The sequence below is a fragment of the Piliocolobus tephrosceles genome, chromosome 18, assembly GCF_002776525.5.
Source record: "Piliocolobus tephrosceles isolate RC106 chromosome 18, ASM277652v3, whole genome shotgun sequence".
Lineage (NCBI taxonomy): Eukaryota > Metazoa > Chordata > Mammalia > Primates > Cercopithecidae > Piliocolobus > Piliocolobus tephrosceles.
The window spans coordinates 36,162,928-36,184,372 of NC_045451.1; the positions used below are offsets into that span (position 1 = coordinate 36,162,928).

At 43.4% G+C, this 21,445-nt stretch overlaps 1 protein-coding gene across 1 annotated transcript; it reads left to right on the top strand.

Moving 5' to 3' along the window:
* Positions 1-5,504: 5,504 nt before the first annotated feature.
* On the top strand, positions 5,505-17,471 carry ATP5F1A (ATP synthase F1 subunit alpha). Its single transcript, XM_023207616.1, has 12 exons — positions 5,505-5,681; positions 8,760-8,838; positions 10,552-10,721; positions 12,384-12,557; positions 12,649-12,815; positions 13,005-13,153; positions 13,793-13,944; positions 14,053-14,277; positions 14,795-14,902; positions 15,032-15,176; positions 16,964-17,114; positions 17,255-17,471. Exons 1-12 carry the CDS (start codon positions 5,622-5,624, stop codon positions 17,334-17,336), a joined length of 1,662 nt encoding a protein of 553 aa, XP_023063384.1. The 5' UTR covers positions 5,505-5,621; the 3' UTR covers positions 17,337-17,471.
* Positions 17,472-21,445: the final 3,974 nt, after the last annotated feature.

Here is a 21,445-nt window from a genome sequence, read left to right on the forward strand (position 1 = left end):
TTTTTTGTTTTGAGACGGAGTCTCGCTGTGTTGCCCAGGCTGGAGTGCGATGGCGCGATCTCCGCTGCCTCCCAGGTTCAAGCGATTCTCCTGCCTCAGCTTCCCGAGTAGCTGCTGGGATTACAGGCATGTGCCACCATGCCCGGCTAATTTTTGTATTTTTAGTAGCGACGGGGTTTCACCATGCTGGCCAAGCTGGTCTCGAACTCCCGACCTCAGGCAATCGGCCTGCCTCAGCCTCCCAAAGTGCTGGGATTACAGGCGTGAGCCACCGCGCCCGGCCAGGAAAATGTTTTTTAGCGGCGTCGATCTGCTGGTAGTGTCACTGCTGCTCAGCCATTGTTCAGTTCATTTCTTGCCTTCCCTAAGTTTCTCTCCTCCCTCCATCACCCTGTAATTTAAACAGCATGAGAGGTTCTTCATATACATTTATATAGCAAGGTAACTTTTTAATATGTTTTTATATTTTTGTTTCATTCTTACAGGGTCTCTGTAAAATATATGGACACGTATTATTTTACCCATTTTTACATAAAACATATACACAAGGATTAAATGACTTGATTAAGATTAGGTAGTAGAGTTGGAAGGTGACCGAAATGTTCTGGCTCCAGTTGAGTGTTTCGGTCTCCACACTGCCATCAGCAACCTCCTATAGTGTACTGTGTTACTAGGAAGAGATGATAGCTAAAGGAAGGATCATATAGTCAACTTTCTGTCAAGTGTGATTTAATATCAAATTGTGGATCAGGTTTAGCACCAAATAGCTTCCTCCTAAGTCATTTGCATATTTAAAATGATTTTCTTTTTTTCTTTTTTTTTATTTTGGAGATGGAGTCTCGCTCTGTCACCCAGGCTGGAGTGCAGTGGCATGATCTCGGCTCACTGCAACCTCTGCCTTCTGGGTTCAAGCGATTCTTCTGTCTCAGCCTCCCAAGTAGCTGGGACTACAGGCAAGCGCTACTACACCTGGCTAATTTTTGTATTTTTAGTAGAGATGGGGTGTCACCATATTGGTCAGGCTGGTCTTGAACCCCCAACCTCGTGATCCGCCCGCTTCGGCCTCCCAAAAATGTGCTGGGATTACAGGTGTAAGCCACCGCGCATGGCATTTTCTTTTCTTTTTGAGATGGAGTCTTTCTCTGTCGCCCAGGCTGGAGCACAGTGGCATGATCTTGGCTCACTGCGACCTCCACCCCCCGGGGTTCAAGCAATTCTCCTGTCAAGCAAATCCCTCTAGTAGTTGGGATTACAGGCTTGCAGCTAGCATGCATGGCCATTTTTTTATTTTTAGTAGAGTGGGGGGTTTCACCATATTGACCAGGCTGGTCTCAAACTCCTGACCTCAAGTGATCTGCCTGCCTCAGCCTCTCAAAGTGCTGGGATTACAGGTGTGAGCCAATGCACTCAGCCTAAAATGATTTTCTTTTCAAAGGAAACTTACTAGCAAGCCAAGCTTACTTACTATTTATTTTATTTTTAGAAATAGGGTCTTGCTCTTTCGCCCAGGCTGGAGTACAGTGGTGATCACAGTTCACTGCAACCTTGAACTCCTGGGCTCAAGCAATCCTCCCGCGTCAGCCTCCTGGGTAGCTGGGACTACAGTTGTGCACCACTACACCCAGCTAACTTTTTGTATCTTTTTGTAGAAAGAGGGTCTCGCTATGTTGCCCAGGCTGTTTTTGAACTCCTGGCCTCAAGTGATGCTCCCATTTGGGCCTCTCAAAGTGCTGGGATGACAGGCATGAGGCACCACACCCAACCTGTGTTGCTTATTCTTTTTGCTTCAAATATATATCTGCTCTGGCTGGGCACAGTGCCTCATGCCTATATTCTCAGCATTTTGGGAGGCCGAGGTGGGTGATCACCTGAGGTCAGGAGTTCAAGACCAGCCTGGCTAACATGGCAAAACCCCATCTCTACTAAAAATACAAAAGTTAGCCAGGCATGTTGGCACATGCCTGTAATCCCAGCTACTTGGGAGGCTAAGGCAAGAGAGTTGCTTGAACCCTGGAGGTAGAGTTTGCAGTGAGTAGAGATTGAGACACTGCACTCCAGCCTGGGCAACAAAGTGAGAACCTGCCTCAAAACAAAAAACAAAACAAAACAAAAACTAAATAGATCTCTGCTCTGTAACCAAATTTCAGATAAACTGGTGCAGCCCTTCAGTATGGGGCAAAAAAAGTTATCTTTATGTCTTGTGTTCACTTTTATCACTACAAATTTTACAAAATATCCCTGTATTTTTTTTTTTTTTTTGAGACAGAATCTCACTGTGTTGTCCAGGCTGGAGTGCAGTGATCACTGCAACTGCCACCTCCCAGGTTTAAGTGATTCTCATGCCTCAGCCTCCTAAATAGCTGGGATTACAGGCATGTGCCACCATGCCCAGCTAATGTTTGTATTTTTAGTAAAGACGGGGCTGGGGGTGCGGGGATCTCACTATGTTGACCAGACTGGTCTTGAGCTCCTGACTTCAAGTGATCAACCTGCCTCAGCCTCCCTGCCTCAGCCTCCCAAAGTGCTGGGATTACAGGTGTGAGCCACCACGCCGGCTAATGTTGTTGTTGTTGTTGTCGTTGTCGTCTTGAGATGGAGTCTCACTCCCATCGTGCATGCTGAAGTGCAATGACGCGATCTCGGCTCACTGCAACCTCCATCTGGCTCACCGCAACCTCCACTTCCCGGGTTCAAGCGATTCTCCTTCCTCAGCCTCCCGAGTAGCTGGTGTTACAGGCGTGCGCCACCACTCCCAGCTAATTTTTGAATTTTCAGTAGAGATGGGGTTTTGCCATGTTGGCCAGGCTGGTCTTGAACTCCTGACCTGAGGTGATCTGCCTGCCTCGGCCTCCCAACATGCTAGGATAACGTGTGAGCCACCATGCCCAGCCTTGTTGTTTTTATAAACCATATTTTTTCCTGTTAGCTTGTGAAAGTTGATTGGGTCATTCTTGTCATCCCCAACTAAAACAGTTTCGAGAGGTAAAGGGAAAAAAAGTACTCAGGGCACATAACATTGCTCCAAAAATGTAATTATCTGCAAGCCTGACTGCTGAAACTGCCTGCTGTAACCTAAACCAGTTTTATCTAATTAGCTGCTAAAACAACCTGCAGTGACTCTAAGAATCGTTTTACCTAGTTCCCATCACTTGCCAATCAAAACTTGCCAGCTCCCCAAAACCTTACTAGTGACAATTAACTTCCTTAAAGAGCAATATGTAACAGTTCTCTTTTTTTGTTTTTTGTTTTGATATAGGGTCTTGCTTTGTTGCCCAGGCTGGAGTGTACTGGTGTAATCACAGCTCACTGCAGCCCCAAACTCCTGGGCTCAAGTGAACCACTCATCTTGGCTTCCCAACGTGTTGGGATTACAGGCATGAGCCACTGGTTCTGGCTACATTTCTCTTTTGCAAAAATAAAACCTCTAACCATCTCTTTGTTCTCCTGACATACCAAAGACCACCCTGTTTGTGTGTATGCCATGGCAATTATTGCTTCCTAAATATTTTAAATTTAGAGAATTCGTCTCTGTATTTTATTTTACTTGGAGAGCCTCTTTCTTTCTCCCTTTCTCTCTTTCTTTCTTTCTGAGTCTCACTCTTATTGCCCAGGCTGGAGGACAGTGGTGCGATCTCGGCTCACTGCAACCTCCGCCTCCTGGGTTCAAGTAATTCTCCTGCCTCAGCCTCCCCAGTAGCTGGGATTACAGGTGCCCACCTCCATGCCTGACTAATTTTTCTATTTTCAGTAGAGATGGGGTTTCACCATGTTGGCCAGGCTGGTCTCAGAGCCCTGACCTCAGGTGATCCACCCACCTTGGCCTCCCAAAGTGCTGGAATTACAGGTGTGAGCCACTGCGCCCAGCTTGGACAGCCTTTTTCTACCCCTGATTCCCAGGAGAATTGTTGCTCTATTTCCCCATGGCTTACCTTGAAAAGTTAGTAGAATACTAGAGAAAAGGATGGCCAATTACGTGCTTACAAGCCATGTTTCAGGAGATGACCCTTGTAGCCTGGATATTCATTTGCCTCACCCAAATTCAGGTTTTAGGTGTAAGCCAGGATTTGGGGGATGGAGCTGAAAATGCTTCTCCAAACAGTGAAAAGTGGACCAGGCGTGGTGGCTCATGCCTGTAATCCCAGCACTTTGGGAAGCTGAGGAGGGAGGATCACTTGAAGCCAGGAGTTTCAGACCAGCCTGGGCAACATAGTGAGACACCCCCATCCCCTGCCGGCTTTACAGAAAAATTAGCCAGGTGTGGTGGTGCACCGCTGTGGTCCCAGCTACTTGGAAGGCTGAGGTCGGAGGATTGCTTGAGCCCAGGAGTTCGAGGCTGCAATGAATGGTGATAAACCCACTGCACTCTATCCGGGGCAACAGAGTGAGAGCCCATCTTAAATAAAATAAAATAAGTGAAAAAATAGAAAAGTGAAGGCAATGTTAATAAGTCTCCACTATGACATAACCAGCATCACACATACACACAAATCCTGCATATATCACAAAAATCTCAGTATAGTAATTCTGTGGAGAAGAAAAAAAAGCCCATCAGGATAAGCATAGAAAGCATTTTTTCATCACCTCCCTTTTAGTCCAAATGAAGAAGTAGAGTTCCCAATGGCATGAAACTAGATGTTGGCAGAGGAAAAAGTAAGTCCTTGTCCTGTCCTGGTGTAAGACTTCTGATTCTGGACAATTCTCAGTGGAATTAGCAACCGCTGTACAGGGCCTCTTTGTGATTTTTTTTTTTTTTTTTTAAGTTCTGGGATACATGTGCACGATGTGCAGATTTGTTACATAGGTAAACGTGTGCCATGGTGGTTTGTTGCACCTATCATCCCATCACCTAGGTATTAAGCTCCGCATGTATTAGCTATTTATCTTGATGCTCTCCCTCCCCCAGATACCAGGATTTTTAAACAGTTTGCTCTAATTTACTGACAGGATTCTTTTAGAATGAATCTAAAAAAGCTGGGAATCTTTAACCTGAGTGCAGATCGGATCACTTGGAACGGTGCAGGTGTTTGTTAAAAATAAAGATTGCCCCAAATTTTCTACTCAGAGGGTCTGAGGTAGGGCTAGCGACCTGCAGATTAAAGGGCTCTGTGGGAGCCGCCCTGCTGGTGGCCCGTCCCGCGGTTTAGCTGTTTACTGTTGCTACTCGTGCTAAACCACGGTCTAACACTACCGGCATTATTAATGGCCATGGTCCTCAAGACTGCCGGGCCCCAGACGGGGTGAGGCCCTCATCATCTAGCACCGGATGGGGCCTGGGAACTGCTGTTTGGCAGGTTCCGCTACCCACGTGGTCACCTGGGGCAACCACAAGGTCGACCCAAAAGACAAAAATGAATGTACAACGAATGCCAGGACAAAGCTGGAATATATCTAATCATTCATTTTGAGGTTTAAACTTAAAAATGTTACTTAAAAAATAAGTAACCTGCCAAAAAATGCAGAGTGGCGCCGGGGGGAGGGGGACAGCGGTGGTGAACGCGAGGGGCAGTACTTCCGGGTCAGGTGGGCCGGCTGTCTTGACCTTCTTTGCGGCTCGGCCATTTTGTCCCAGTCAGTCCGGAGGCTGCGGCTGCAGAGGTAACGCCTGCGGAGAAACTGCAAAGATGCTGTCCGTACGCGTTGCTGCGGCCGTGGTCCGCGCCCTCCCTCGGCGGGCCGGACTGGTGAGCACTGAGGGCCGGCATGGTGGAGGCGGCCGGGCGGGGCTGCAGGGTGGTGGTGCGCCGGCTTGGGCGCTTTTTCTGCAGGAGGGCGAGGGGCTGTGGCGGATGCCGCCATCTTGTACCGGTGGCTTTGGGGCTGTACAGAGCAGGCGACAGAGGTCCCCTTTTGCTCGCTACCTGCGCAGAGTGAGGCAGAATGGTACAGGGCAGACAGTGAACTCGACGGTGTCCAGGTAGAAGGCCTCAAGATTCCCGTCTTCGACTGAGAGCGGCCCGAGAAGTGGGGTCTTGGGTGAAGGTCAGGGCTTGGGCGCTAGCTCTCCGAGGCCTGTTCCGAATCGGTGAGGTTCCTCTCGGCGGATTCTTAGGGTCGCGTCCTACTGAAGGTCAGGAAACTGCTGTCAGCTCTTGCTGAAGCTAGTTATGGGAGTCTGACATTGTGTGAAGGTCAGCAGCATTTCACCTCTGCCTGGAGCTCAGTTTAGAGGAAAGGAATAAATGAAGGTGATGTTTGGAATACTTAAGTAGGCTTTCTCTTAGTGCTGAAGACGAAACGACCGTGAAAACATCGTGCAGGTGCAAAGAACCATTTCATGTGGCCAGCACTGTGGCAGCAGTGAAGCTGGTTTGTAAATCGTCTCTCCGGCAAGAGAGTGTGCTTTGTGGCACTTGAACGTGTTTAAATAATTTGTCCTAGAGTTTTCCACCTGATTTTGAGTAATTTTTAGTGATTGAGAATTCAAGTAAAAGAGGACAAGGTTGGAAAATGGCTGTAAGAGTTAATGCCCTTGGTTATTTGTTTCTCTTGAAATTAACATGATTTCATTGTAAACGCATTGACGTTGACACTTTTTTTTTTAAAAAGTAATCTCAATTTGAAAGGTGAAATAAACATGTTGGCTGTTTTGCTGCCTTAACAACCGCTGGTAGCATCATGGTTTTCTGTTAACAAAAAAGCATTTTTAACGGTTTTCATCTGGCTCCTATGGAAGGTAGTAGCTTCAGGATTGACAGTAACCAGTCGCAGCGTTAAAACTTGAAGGAAGGAGAAACAAAAGGAAGTTCCAGGTGGCTGCAGGATTTGTTGAGAGAGTAAAATAAGTCCGCATCCCATAACTCTTAGTTTCTAATCTAACTCTAGCATTTATTAGGTTTTTATTTGCTTTTTTTTTTTTTTTTTTTTTTTTGAGACGGAGTGTCGCTCAGTCACCCAGGCTGCAGTGCAATGGCGTGATCTTTGCTCACTGCAACCCGCGCCTCCCGGGTTCAGGCTGTTTTCCCGCCTCAGCCTCCCGAGTAGCTGGAATTGCAGGCACCCGCCGTCATGCCCTGCTACTTTTTGCATTTTTTCGTAGAGACGGGGTTTCACCATGTTGGCCAGCCTGGTCTTGAACTCCTGACCTCAGGTGATCCGCCTGCCTCGGCCTTCTAAAGTGCTGGGATTACAGGCGTGAGCCATCGTGCCTGGTCGCTTGTTGTTGTTTTTTTTTTTTTTAAGTAAAATTGGAAATACATTGACATCTAAAGTCAAAATAATAAAAATTGGGTACCTTTAAAGGGAAAGACACTTACATTTTGTTAACAGTTGCTTTTTTTTTTCCTTTGAGACATAGTTTTCCTCTTGTGGCCCAGGCTGGGACATCTCAAGATCTCGGGTCACTGCAACCTCCGCCTCCTAGGTTCAAGCGATTCTCCTGCCTCAGCCTCCCGAGTGGCTGGGATTACAGGCATGTGTCACCACGTCCACCTAATTTTGTATTTCTAGTAGAGACGGAGTTTCTCCATGTTGGTCAGGCTGGTCTCGAACTGCCGACCTTAGGTGATCCACTCACCTTGGTGGCCTCCCAAAGTGCTGGGGTTACAGGCGTGAGCCACCACGCCCTGCCAACAGTTGCTTTTTAAAATACTGCAAGGCCGGGCGCGGTGGCTCAGGCCTGTAATTCCAGCACTTTGGGAGGCCAAGGTGGGTGGATCACCTGAGGTCAGGAGTTTGAGATCAGCCTGGCCAACGTGGCGAAACCCTGTTTCTACTAAAAATACATAAATTAGCTGGATGTGGTGGTGGTCGCTGGTAGTCCGAGCTACTCAGGAGGCTTGAGGCACGAGAATCGCTTGAACCTGGGAGGTGGAGGTTGCAGTGAGCAGAGATCTTGCTGCTGCACTCCAGCTTGAGTGAGAGAGTGAGAGTCCGTGTCGGGGGGGGGGGGGGGGGGGGAATTATGTATATGTGTATATTATGTGTGTGCATGTGTGTATATTTATATATATGTGTATATTTATAATATGTATTTATATATTTATGTATACTATGTATATATACTTATGTATATCTATATTTTTTATATCTATATTTTTTATATATATATATTTTTATTGTACAGTCTGGGCAACACAGTGAAATCCTGTTTCTATAAAAAAATAGAAAAATTAGCCTGGCCAGGTGGTGCCCTCCTGTGGTCCCACCTACTGGGAAGGCTGAGGCGGGAGGATCACCTGAGCCCAGGAAGTCAAGGCTGTAGTGAGCCGTGATTGCAACATTGCACTCCAGCCTGGGCGACAGAGTGAGACCCTGTCCCAAAAAATAAAAATAAGTCGGGGGTGGCTCACGCCTGTAATCCCAGCATTTTGGGAGGCTGAGGCGGGTGGATCACTGGAGGTCAGGAATTGGATACCAGCCTGGCCAGCATGGTGAAACCCCATCTCTACCAAAAATATAAAAAATTGAACGGGTGGTGGTGGCGCGCCCCTGTAATCCCAGCTGCTCAGGAGGCTGAGGCAGGAGAATTGCTTGAGCCCAGGAGGTGGAGGATGCAGTGAGCCGTTTCAAAAAAATAATAATAAAGTACAGACTGCATTTTAAAAATATGTGAGTGTTTACTGTGTACTAGGAGCTGTATAAAAGGTTTTCACATATATCAAAAGATACTTTATCCCATTTAACATTTTAAACAAAATGCTTTATATATAATAAGTATTTTCACCAGTACTTTGATCACACTAAGCTGGCATTTGTTTAAGCTTGTCAGTTTTATAAAGGCTTTGTTAAAAATCAAATTTTTAAGAATACTTTTGCACTAGGTCTCCAGAAATGCTTTGGGTTCATCTTTCATTGCTGCAAGGAACCTCCATGCCTCTAACACTCGTCTTCAGAAGACTGGTAAGTCACTATTTCTCAGTCTACACCACACTTACTAGATGAAGATATAAATTATCACACTAGATGAAGATATAAATTACATACATCGTGTAACTGTTGTGGGTTGTTTTTCATTTGTTAGTTTTTTCTCTAGTTTGTATACACTCTCAGGTTCTTAAACCATTATGTGCCATTTAGCCCTGTCGTGGTTCTCTTGTTATAATCAAATGAACTACAGTTACATGTTTTTCTTTTGATGTTAGTACAGCTTCTTTGTTCTGATAATGGCCCTTGGGTAGAAACAGAAGGACCATATACTAGGTAATGGAATCTTTCTGACCTGTGAAAGACTTCTTTTTTCCTCTTCGAAAAAGCATTAGAAAACATGTAAGTTCTTAATGATACATTTTATTTTTCAAAGGCAGTAGCTGCTAGATATTTGGCAATCTGTGAACTTGCACATTACAGATGTGGTAGGGAAATGGGGAGGTGAGCATAGGAAGACATTATAAGTTGGGGAATTTCTTTGGAGATGAGTATATGGACTTTTAAAATAAAGGTTAAATATATATGTGTGTGTGAGAGTGTGTATATATACGTGTATGTGTACACACACACCCCCACACACTCAGCATATATATGTTTTTCTTTTCTTTTTTTTTTTGAGATGGAGTTTTGCTCTTGTTGTCCAGGCTGGAGTGCGTTGGCACGATCTGGGCTCACTGTAACCTCTGCCTCCCAGGTTGGAGTGATTCTCCTGCCTCAGCCTCCTGAGTAGCTGGGATTATAGGTGCCCGCCACCACACCCCGCTAATTTTTGTGTTTTTGGTAGAGACGGAGTTTCACCATGTTGGCCAGGCTGGTCTCGAACTCCTGACTTCAGGTGATCCGCCTGTCTTGGCCTTCCAAAGTGGTGGGATTACAGGTGTGAGGCACCGTGCCCGGCCTTCTGTTTTTTTTTTTTTGTTTTTGAGACTCTGTTGCCCAGGCTGGAGTGCAGTTGTGCGATCTCGGCTCACTGCAACCTCCACCTCCCTAGTTCAAGTGATTCTCCTGCTTCAGCCTCCCTAGTGGCTGGGATTACAGGCACGCACCAGCACACCTGGCTAATTTTTGTATTTTTAGTAGAGAGTTTCACCATGTTGGCCTGGCTGGTCTCAAAGCCCTGACCTCAGGTGATCTGTCCACCTTGGCCTCTCAAAGTTCTGGGATATTTTTGTTTGTTTTGTTTTGTTTTGAGACAGAGTTTTGCTCTGTTACCCAGACTGGAGTGCAGTGGCGTAGTCTTGGTTCACTGGAACCGCCGCCTCCTGGGTTCAAGTGATTCTCTCCTGCTTCAGCCTCGTGAGTAGCTGGTATTACAAGCATGCACCACCACAGCTGGCTAATTTTTTTTTTAAGTAGAGATGGGATTTCGCTTTGTTGGCCAGGCTGGTCTCGAACTCTTGGCCTCAAGTGGTCCTCCTGCCTCCCAAAGCGCTGGTATTACTGGCGTGAGCAACTGCACCTGACCCCTATATGCTAAGATGAAGAATACCACCTATACTACCCTGTGTGCCTTGAAAGAGAAAGACACACTTTGTTAACAGTTGGTTTTTATTTTTTGTTTTTGTTTTTTTGTGATTGACCAGGTGATCTGCCTGCGTCGGCCTCCCAAAGTGCTAGCATTACAGGTGTGAGCCACCACGCCTGGCCCAGATAATTTTTGTAATTGAATTGAATTGTCTTCCATAGGGACTGCTGAGATGTCCTCTATTCTTGAAGAGCGTATTCTTGGAGCTGATACTTCTGTTGACCTTGAAGAAACTGGGCGTGTCTTAAGTATTGGTGATGGTATTGCCCGCGTACATGGGCTGAGGAATGTTCAAGCAGAAGAAATGGTAGAGTTTTCTTCAGGCTTAAAGGTAAATTATAAAATAAGATTTTGGTATCTAAGTCTTCTCAGTTATTCATTTACTGAATCAGAGATTGTGTCAGATTTTTAAAAAACTTTGTCTCAATTTACCTCAGATTTTTTTTCTTGTTATTATCATATATCGTAAAGAGAATAAACTTAAGGGTTTGAATTTGCCAGGTTTTTTTTTACTCTAGGGACTGATTTATACGTAACTTGTAGCCACTGGCTCCAAAATATAAAATTGAGTAAACTTTAACTGCAAATCCAAGAAGTTCAAGTCTGTTCTTTCTTGCTGTTAAGATTATTTTATACAAAAGCAAAGCATTTGATAACTTCAACAGAATTTTTCTGGTGGAGAGTTGGAAGTCCGTGACTTTGTATTTCTAGTGAGTAGACCTGTTGTTGAAAGGCGAGTTTTGGTGTAGCTATCAGAAGCTCTCTAATGATGTAGGTCTACTTTCTGTTGGGTTGAGTCTCATCTGTCAGTGATATGAGACATAAGTTGTAGGAGTTAGGGAAAGCAGAGGATGACATCTGGATAAACTAGAGAGTAGAACTGTCTAGTAGGCACACAGATATGGGAGAAGATAGTCTTGATAGTCTTGCTAATGTTTACTATGGAAAAAGAGCCACTTGATGTGGAAGACTTAATTACAGAGCCCAAAGTTATCATGAGCTGTAAGACATTGGCCAGTTTAACATCTTCAGTATACAGTATTTATCTTTGAAAAGTGAGGTCGAAACAAATTAATTCCGAGTTCCCCTTTTAGCTTTTAAAATCCAAGTGTCTAGAACAATACTGTCCAATAGTATTGGACATACATAGTATTCTGCAGTGATGAGAATACATCTGTTTAATATGGTACCTACCATGCTATCACTATTAATCATGTAAAATACGTCTAGTGTGACAGGAATTGAATTTTTCATCCTTTAAATTTGACAAATTTAAATAGCCACATGTGGTTAGTGGATGCTGTATTGAACATCAGAGATGTAGATTACAGTTTTTGGACCTGTAATGATATTCCATGATACTCCAAGTACTTCTCCAGAGTTTTCATTACTGACCAGACTATTCCTGGAATAGCCTTTTTGCTTCAGACATGATTTAAGGATCTAAAATGTAGTTATAATGATGAGAGGTGATTTGGTGCTGTTAGATTATGAAAAGTTTGTATTTGATTGATTTCAGTTAGGTAGCTTTTAATTTCACTTTCTACTAACCCAAAGAGTACAAGTTTTGATTAATTTTTGAAACTGCTTATGGAGCTTCTCACACATAAAAAAGATGATAATCACATTTGTCTTAAGATTTCCATCACTTTATTTCATACTGATCACCCAGCCCAAGAGTCATTGCCAAAGAAAATGCAGTGGAAAAAAGCTTATTAACCTGTCCAATTCCTTTGCTTCTGTAACAGTTATTTGAGGATATGATAGCATATTAGGCTTATCAATGTGCTGTCCTAAGGTTATTCAAGGGAACATGTTGCTATTTTAAAAGTCTTAACCAGAGAGGGTTATTTAGTTGGAAAAGTACTAAAGAATAAACTAGGTGAAAAGGACAATACTGCTTTTCCCCCCGACTATTTTCTTAGGTAGTATTGGTGTATGGGAAGGAGTGCCCATTCGGCTTCGTTGATGTTCAGTTGTGTCTTTTGTGCAGGGTATGTCCTTGAACTTGGAACCTGACAATGTTGGTGTTGTCGTGTTTGGAAATGATAAACTGATTAAGGAAGGAGATATAGTGAAGAGGACAGGAGCCATTGTGGATGTTCCAGTTGGTGAGGAGCTGTTGGGTCGTGTAGTTGATGCTCTTGGTAATGCTATTGATGGAAAGGTAGGTTTAATGTTGATTAGATATAGTTGCAGCTTTTAACAAACATCAAAACTGATTATGCTTAGGGTTTTTCTTTTCATTTTTTTAACAGGGTCCAATTGGTTCCAAGACCCGTAGGCGAGTTGGTCTGAAAGCCCCCGGTATCATTCCTCGAATTTCAGTGCGGGAACCAATGCAGACTGGCATTAAGGCTGTGGATAGCTTGGTGCCAATTGGTCGTGGTCAGCGTGAGCTGATTATTGGTGACCGACAGACTGGGTAAAGACTCAAAAGCATATTAAAAGTGCTAACTAAAATTTGCTCAATGGAAGGATTACATTTTAGTCTTGGAATGGTAAATGGTAATGGGGACATTAGAATGTAATATGAGGATTAATAGTAGTAAAATTTTACCTGGGAAGTCCTTTTAAGTTTAGGAAGATTTATGTTTACTTTATCTTTTTAAAGGAAAACTTCAATTGCTATTGACACAATCATTAACCAGAAACGTTTCAATGATGGATCTGATGAAAAGAAGAAGCTGTACTGTATCTATGTTGCTATTGGTCAAAAGAGATCCACTGTTGCCCAGTTGGTGAAGAGACTTACAGATGCAGGTAGTAAAAGAAATTTAGTCCTGTTGCTATTATCTCAAGTCCTATTACTGCTAATTGTAGAATAGCGTCTCCTTAATGAAGACATATTTTAATTATTCCCTAATGAGCTGAACTTTTAAATACAAACCAGTAAGTAAAATAATATAAAACACTAATATATTTAAAGGTTTTGTTGGTTTCTTTAAAGTGGAAGCTGTTTGATTCTAATTAACTCTTTTTTGTTTGTTTGTTTGAGACAGAGTTTCACTCTTGTTGCCCAGACTGGAGTGTGATGGCACGATCTCAGGTCACCGCAACCTCTGCCTCCCGGGTTCAAGCGATTCTCCTGTCTCAGCCTCCCGAGTAGCTGGGGTTACAGGTGCATGCCACCACGCCCGGCTAACTCTTGTAATTTTAGTGGAGACGGGAGTTTCCTCATATTGGTCAGGCTGGTCTCGAACTCTTGACCTCAGATGATCACTCGCCTAGGCCTCCCAAAGTGCTGGGATTACAGGCGTTGAGCCACCGCGCCCAGCGTGATTAACTTTTAATAGTAAATACTTTTAGCAGCAAATTACTTGGGTAATTTTTATAGTAGCCTCCAATTTAAAATCACAATATTGATAAAATTGTAAAACATAAAATGTATTTTCTCCTCAGATGCCATGAAGTACACCATTGTGGTGTCAGCTACAGCCTCAGATGCTGCCCCACTTCAGTACCTGGCTCCTTACTCTGGCTGTTCCATGGGAGAGTATTTTAGAGATAATGGCAAACATGCTTTGATCATCTATGATGACTTATCCAAACAGGTCAAAGGAAATATATTTTTAGAATCTACTTATTTGTACTGCAGTGAAAGTTCACATATGCAACTTCTATTTAATAGGTCAACTTCACAAACCTATTCTGTACCATAGGCTGTTGCTTACCGTCAGATGTCTCTGTTGCTGCGCCGACCCCCTGGTCGTGAGGCCTATCCTGGCGATGTGTTCTACCTACACTCCCGATTGCTGGAGAGAGCAGCCAAAATGAACGATGCTTTTGGTGGTGGCTCCTTGACTGCTTTGCCAGTCATAGAAACACAGGCTGGTGATGTGTCTGCTTACATTCCAACGAATGTCATTTCCATCACTGACGGACAGGTATTATTTTAATGATTAAAATAAATGTGAAAAAAAAGATTTGGATAATTCTAAGGCATTGGTTGAGACAAATGGTATATTAACTGATTTGCTAAATGCATTTTACTTTTTATTATGGAAAATTTCAAATACATAGAAAAGTTAGCAGAATGGCATGGTGAAACCCCACGTATCTGTCACCCAGTTATTTCATAGAGTAGTGTGTTTCATTCTTGTTTCATTTTTAATTACTACTGTTCTCCGTTCTAGATAATTTTGAATCAAATAGAAATTATATCTCTTCATTTGTATATATTTCAGTATAAATATGTTGACTATTATGTGTTTTTCTCATCTCATGCACATCTCCTAATTGCAGCAATAAAACATACAGGTCTGTTCAGGTCATGAAAGATTGGGGGACTGATGCTTTGCATTGTTAGGTTTTGAGTTTCAGCTTTTTGGCATAATGACAGATTTGAAGATGGTTGATTTCTTACTTTAAGCTTGCTAGCATGCGTATTTCCTTACATTATAGATCTTCTTGGAAACAGAATTGTTCTACAAAGGTATCCGCCCTGCCATTAACGTTGGTCTGTCTGTGTCTCGTGTCGGATCTGCTGCCCAAACCAGGGCTATGAAGCAGGTAATTTTGCCTCACTTTGGCAGGAAGGGGGCTATCATTAGATTAGCATCTTAAAGTATCCATTTATTAACTATATTTGTATAGTGCTCTGTGTCACTGAGTTACAGTACAGTAATTTCTGTATTTCAGGTGGCAGGTACCATGAAGCTGGAATTGGCTCAGTATCGTGAGGTTGCTGCTTTTGCCCAGTTCGGTTCTGACCTTGATGCTGCCACTCAACAACTCTTGAGTCGTGGCGTGCGTCTAACTGAGTTGCTGAAGCAAGGACAGTATTGTGAGTTGTTCTTTTCTTCATTTGGTCAGATTCCTATTGTGTATCAAGGTCTTCCCAGGCCCACAGATCTACATCACATATCACAGCCTCTACTATGTGTTGTTATCTCTTACCTTTCATCAAAGGCACTTTTACTTAAACTACATTTGTTTTTTGATTTTTGATTTTTTTTTTTTTTTTTTTGAGGCGAAGTTTCATTCTTGTGGCCCAGGCTGGTGCGACCTTGGCTCACTGCAACCTCCACCTCCCAGATTCACGCGATTCTCCTGCCTCAGCCTCCCAAGCAGGTTGGATTACAGGCATGAGCCACCATGCCTGACTTATTTTTGTATTTTTAGTAGAGACGGGGTTTTACCATGTTGGCCAGGCTGGTCTTGAATTCCTGACCTCAAGCAATCTACCCTGTCTCAGCCTCCCAAAGTGCTGGGATTACAGGCGTGAGCCACTGTTTGCGGCCCTGTATTTTTCTTTTTTTTTTTTTTTTGGGAGACGGAGTCTCGCTGTGTCACCCAGGCTGGAGTACAGTGGCACGGTCACTGCTCACTGCAAACTCCACTTCCCGGGTTCATGCCATTCTCCTTCCTTAGCCTCCCGAGTAGCTGGGACTACAGGTGTCCACCACCACGCCTGGCTAATTTTTTGTATTTTTAGTAGAGATGGGGTTTCACTGTGTTAGCCAGGATGGTCTCAATCTCCTGACCTCGTGATCCGTCCACCTCGGCCTCCCAAAGTGCTGGGATTACAGGCATGAGCCACTGCGCCCAGCCTTGTTTTTTAAACAGAGACAGTGTCTTGCTCTGTCACCCAGGGTTGAGTGCATTGGTGCCATCATAGCTTACTGCAGCCTTGAACTCCTGGGCTCATGCAGTCCTGCAGACTTAGCTTCCTGAGTAGCTAGGACTACGGGCATGCACTACCATGTCTGGCTAATTTTTTAAATATTTTGTAGAGTCAGGGTCTCACTATGTTGCCTAGGCTGGTCTTGAACTCCTGACGTCATGCCATCTTCCCACCTCCCAGAGTACTGGTATTATAGGCGTGAGCCAACATTCCCAGCCCCAAACTACCTACCTACCTACCTACCCCCCCTCTCCCTCCCTTCCTTCCTTGCTTCCTTTCTTTTTTTTATACAGGGTCTCCCTTTGTCACCCAGGCTGGAGTATGTTTTTAGTAGAAATGGTAAAACCTCTACTGTTTTGGCCAGGCTGGTGTCGAACCCCTGACCTTAAGTGATCCACCCACCTCAGATTCCCAAAGTGCTGTGATTACAGGTGTGAGTTACCGCACCAGGCCCAAACTACATTTCTTATTGTCATTTGAATGTAAATGATAGGGGCTTCACAACCAGGAAAACTGAAGTATATTTAATGTCTGCCTTTCAGGAATTAAGGCCTATTAGATTCCCCTCCCCCACTTGGTTATATGAATGTGTAATTTGGCAGATTTAAAAGAAAGTTAATATGTTTTTATTTTGTCAAGTCAAATATTTTATTTGAGCAAAATATTTATACCCAAAACAGTATTAATACTGTCAGATTATAAACAGTGCTTATGGACTATACTGAAAGATTATACTTCAAGCCTTGAAAATGTAAGAAATAACTGTTTTCTGTTGGGGGAGGGAGGAAGGATTATTAAGTGGAGCTCTAGGTCACTGAGATTGTGAAGAATAGATAATTTGCAGGGACATGTTAGGAATTGGAGAAAAAGTAAGTTTTCCTGACTTTGGTAACATGGCATTCATTTCTTTGAGCAACTCACTTGGCATTCTTTTTGTATCTTTCCAGCTCCCATGGCTATTGAAGAACAAGTGGCTGTTATCTATGCCGGTGTAAGGGGCTATCTTGATAAACTGGAGCCCAGCAAGATTACAAAGTTTGAGAATGCTTTCTTGTCTCATGTTGTCAGCCAGCACCAAGCCCTGTTGGGCACTATCAGGTATGAATGCAATTGTTGGCCTGTTTTTGTAAAGTTATGTTTAAGATATAAAGTTAAAATTATTTTCAAATCTGTAGTTAGGCTAGTCATTAAAATTTTGTCCAGGTCAGAACTTATGACCTGCTTTTATTTCCAAATAGGGCTGATGGAAAGATCTCAGAAGAATCAGATGCAAAGCTGAAAGAGATTGTAACAAAGTTCTTGGCTGGATTTGAAGCTTAAACTCCTGTGGATTCACATCAAATACCAGTTCAATTTTGTTACTGTTCTAGTAAATTAGTTCCATTTGTAAAGGGGTTACTCTCATACTCCTTATGTACAGAAATCACATGAAAAATAAAGGTTCCATAATGTGTAGTTGTTTTCTGTCATTGTCATTTGTTATTCTTTAAAACCAAGATCAAATTGAGAAATTGGTAAACATGCTTCTTGATATATTTTACTTGAATATTAGTACAGTCAACTGGGCTAGATAATTCAAGGCTGAGCTCTTTAAGTTTCTTTTTTCTTTTTTCTTTTTTTTTTGAAACAGAGTCTCTGTCACCGAGGCTGGAGTACAGTGGCACCCTGTCGGCCCACTGCAACCTCCATCTCCTGGGTTCAAGCGGTTCTCCTGCCTCAGCCTCCCAAGTAGCTGGGATTACAGGTGCCCACCACCATGCCTGGCTAGTTTTTTAATATTTTTAGTAGAGACGGGGTTTCACCATGTTGGCCAGGCTGGTCTCGAACTCCTGACCTCAGGTGATCCACCTGCCTTGCCCTCCCACAGTGCTGGGATTACAAGTGTGAGCCACCGCACCTAGCTGCTCTTTGTAAGTTTCTAGAATGCTTTGTGTTGAAGAAAAATTCCTAAACTTGATGTATGTGGCAGGCTGACAATACCGAAGAGCATAGCTGGCTTCTCTGCCCAGAGGATGTACCTGCATAAAGAGGTACTGTAGGCAGGAAAATAATACGACAGTTAAAATTCTCAGGGAAATGAAAAAATCTGCTGGGAACAAAAGCTGAGAAGATAGAATGCATAGGAATATGAAAACTTGTCAGTGTCTCTTATTTGTTTTGAGACAGGGTCTCCATCCCTCACCCAGGCTGAAGTACAGTGGTGCGATCTCAGCTCACTGCAGCTTCTGCCACCTGGGTTCAATCGATTCTTCCACCTCAGCCTCCTGAGTAGCTGGGGTTACAGGCACATACCACCATACCCAGCCTATTTTTCTATTTTTTGTAGAGAGAGGGTCTTGCCATGTTGGCTGATGATGAACTCTTGGGCTCAAGTGATCCTCCTGCCTTGGTCTCCCAAAGTGCTGGGATTTACAGGTGTGAACTACCACGCCCGACCATCTTTTAATATTTTAACAGCTACTTTATTTATTCTATTACTAACTTTTCATAACCTTGGCTCATCCGTACTGCTTTTTTTTTTTAAACTGATTTATATATTTATTTTTTTGAGAGAGTCTCGCTCTGTCGTCTAGGCTGGAGAGCAGTGGTGCGATCTCAGCAGCGTGATCTCAGCTTACTGCAACTTCCACCTCCCGGGTTCAAGTGATTCTCCTGCCTCAGACTCTGGAGTCTCTAGGATTACAGGCGCATGCCAATACACCCGGCTAATTTTTTGTATTTTTAGTAGAGATGGTTTCACCATGTTGGCCAGGCTGCTCTTGAGCTCCTGACTTCGTGATGTGCCCACCTTGGCCTTCCAAAGTATTGGGGTTACAGGTGTGAGCCATCACGCCCGGCCTACTGATTGATTATTTACTTTTAATTTTTCATAGCCTTTGCTCATTCTTACTGTGTTAACTTTTTTTTTTTTTTAATTTATTTTGAGATGGAGTCTCTCTCTGTCACCCAGGCTGGAGTGCAGTGGCCCAATCTTGGCTCACTGCAACCTGTGCCTCCCAGGTTCAAGTGATTCTCCTGCCTCAGCCTCTCGAGAAGCTGGAACTACAGGCGCCCACCAGCATGCACTGCTAATTTTTGTATTTTTAGTAGAGACAGGGTTTCACCATATTGGCCAGACGGATTTATAAAGGCTTTTGTCTGTAGGGGTCATGCATGGTCATGTTCTAAAATATTTTTCCTAGGGTTCCCCCTCCATTGCCATTTAATTTTGTTGATGGAGATTTGCTATACTGAAACTTCATTTTTATCCATCACTCTGTCTCTGGTAAGTCAAAATATATTTACATATATGGGCTCCAATATCTTTGGTAGGAAAGGGAGAGTTCTTAAAGTACTCGTAAGTCCTTTTCAGTACTTAGAGGAACACTGAACTCGATAGCAATTGGTCATTTCTGATCTTGACTCTTGCTTTCTAGCTGTCTACTCGAGAAATAACTTCTGGGTCTGATTTGCCTTTTCTGGAATAAGGAAGTTACTTTTAGTTGGAAGGTTCAGCACATTTCAAGGTGTTTTTTGTTTTGTTTTGTTTTTCTGTTTGTTTTGGAGAGTTTCACTGTTGTTTCCCAGGCTGGAGTGCAGCGGCACGATCTTGACTCGCCACCACCACCGCCTCCTGGGTTCAAACGATTCTCCTGCCTCAGGCTCCCGAGTAGCTGGGATTACAGGCATGCACCACCACGCCTGGCTAATTTTGTATTTTTAGTAGAGATGGGGTTTCTCCATGTTGGTCAGGCTGGTCTCAAACTCCCAACCTCAGGTGATCCACGGGCCTCCCAAAGTGCTGGGATTACAAGGGTGAGCCAGCGTGCCTGGCCTGTTGGAGCATTTTATACCTAGTGTCAGTGGTGATTACTACTTTGGAGAAAAATACTTTTGAGTGGCTAATGGATTGGAATTAATTTTTTACTGGGAATATGTATTGTTTGTTGACTATATCTCCTAGCCCACTCCTGGCACGAAATGCTCAATAAACTTCTCAAATGAAGATAACCATGTTTGTCTATTATAAATCAAATTCCAAATGTTAACTACTGGTCCGGTCTGATGTGATTTTTTTTTTTTTTTTTTTTTGAGACGGAGTTTCGCTTTTTGTCACCCAGGCTGGAGTGCAATGGCGCGATCTTGGCTCATTGCAACCTCCACCTCCTGGGTTCAAGCGATTCTCCTACCTCAGCCTCCTGATTAGCTGTGATTATAGGTGTGCACCACCATACCTGGCTAAGTTTTGTATTTTTAGTAGAGACAGGGTTTCACCATATTGGTCAGGCTGGTTTCGAACTCCTGACCTCAGATGAACCACTTGCCTCAGCCTCCCAAAGTGCTGGGATTACAGATGTGAGCCACTGCGCCTGGCCTCGATGTGATATTTTTAAAAAATATGATAGCCCAGGTGCAGTGGTTTACTCCTGTAATCTCAGCACTTTGGGAGGATCACTTGAGCCCAGGAGTTTGAAACAGGTTGCAGTGAGCTATGATCACACCACTGCATTCCAGCCTAGGTGACAGAGTGAGACTTTTGACTCTTAAAAAAAGTTGTGCTGGAAGACTTCAAGATCTCCCCTAAAACTGCATAGTCCTTTCCCCGGTGCCTTTGCTGCGCTATAGAATCCAGCCCTTTCTGTTACAGCAACGAACCATGAGATTCAAATACTGCTTTTTACTAAGTACTTAAGAGACTAATGACGTAGAAGACCTCATAGGCACCTGGCTGTTTTTACCAGGCAGGCCTAAATACACTGCCAAATGGTCCTTCTATGTGGCAACCAAGTGACTGTTACAAAATTGTGTCTGTGTGCATTTATCTTATAACTGGGGGTGGTGAACATTTGAGAAGGCTCTTGACCTTTGAAATATGAAGTTTTATGGCTTTCAGACTTGTTTTTTTAAAAACTGTTAACTATAAGGTCTTGTCTTTTTTGCTCTCCTGAAAGTCTCTTTTAGAGTATAGCGGATCAGCTCTATAATCTATGATTGCAAGAATATTAAGGTAAGCATATCTAAAGTAGTACTTAGTTCAGCTATTAATTGAGCATTACCTGTGAGATGAACACTTAAAAAGGATTCAAAGATGAATAAGAGACAAAAGGACTCCATCAGCAACTTACCTAACCTAGGAGTAAGGAGGAGGAGGGAGAACGAAAGACCATTTCATCGTGACTTGTAAATACTGTATAATTGCTACATAGAAATACAAATAAGATGGAGTAACCACTACAAAGTGCCATTTGGATTAAAAGATCTATGTTTAATGATAGAACTAGGAAGGGATTTATGGAGGAGTTGACTTTTGGCAAGAGTTACAAGGCTGCCAGACTTTTGACTGACTATGAAAATACTCAGACCTAAAGAAAAATTGAAAGAATAGTACAATTAATATCCATTTACCCTTCATCAATATACACCACTTGTTAATATTTTGGTGCATTTTC

What these genes read in the sequence shown, in the direction of transcription:
- ATP5F1A (XM_023207616.1), top strand. Translation starts at nt 5,622, where the DNA reads ATGCTGTCCGTACGCGTTGCTGCGGCCGTGGTCCGCGCCCTCCCTCGG. An exon ending in TCCCTCGGCGGGCCGGACTG is followed by an intron (nt 5,682 to 8,759) that starts GTGAGCACTGAG and finishes CTTTTGCACTAG; the next exon opens with GTCTCCAGAAATGCTTTGGG. An exon ending in ATTGGTGACCGACAGACTGG is followed by an intron (nt 12,816 to 13,004) that starts GTAAAGACTCAA and finishes ATCTTTTTAAAG; the next exon opens with GAAAACTTCAATTGCTATTG.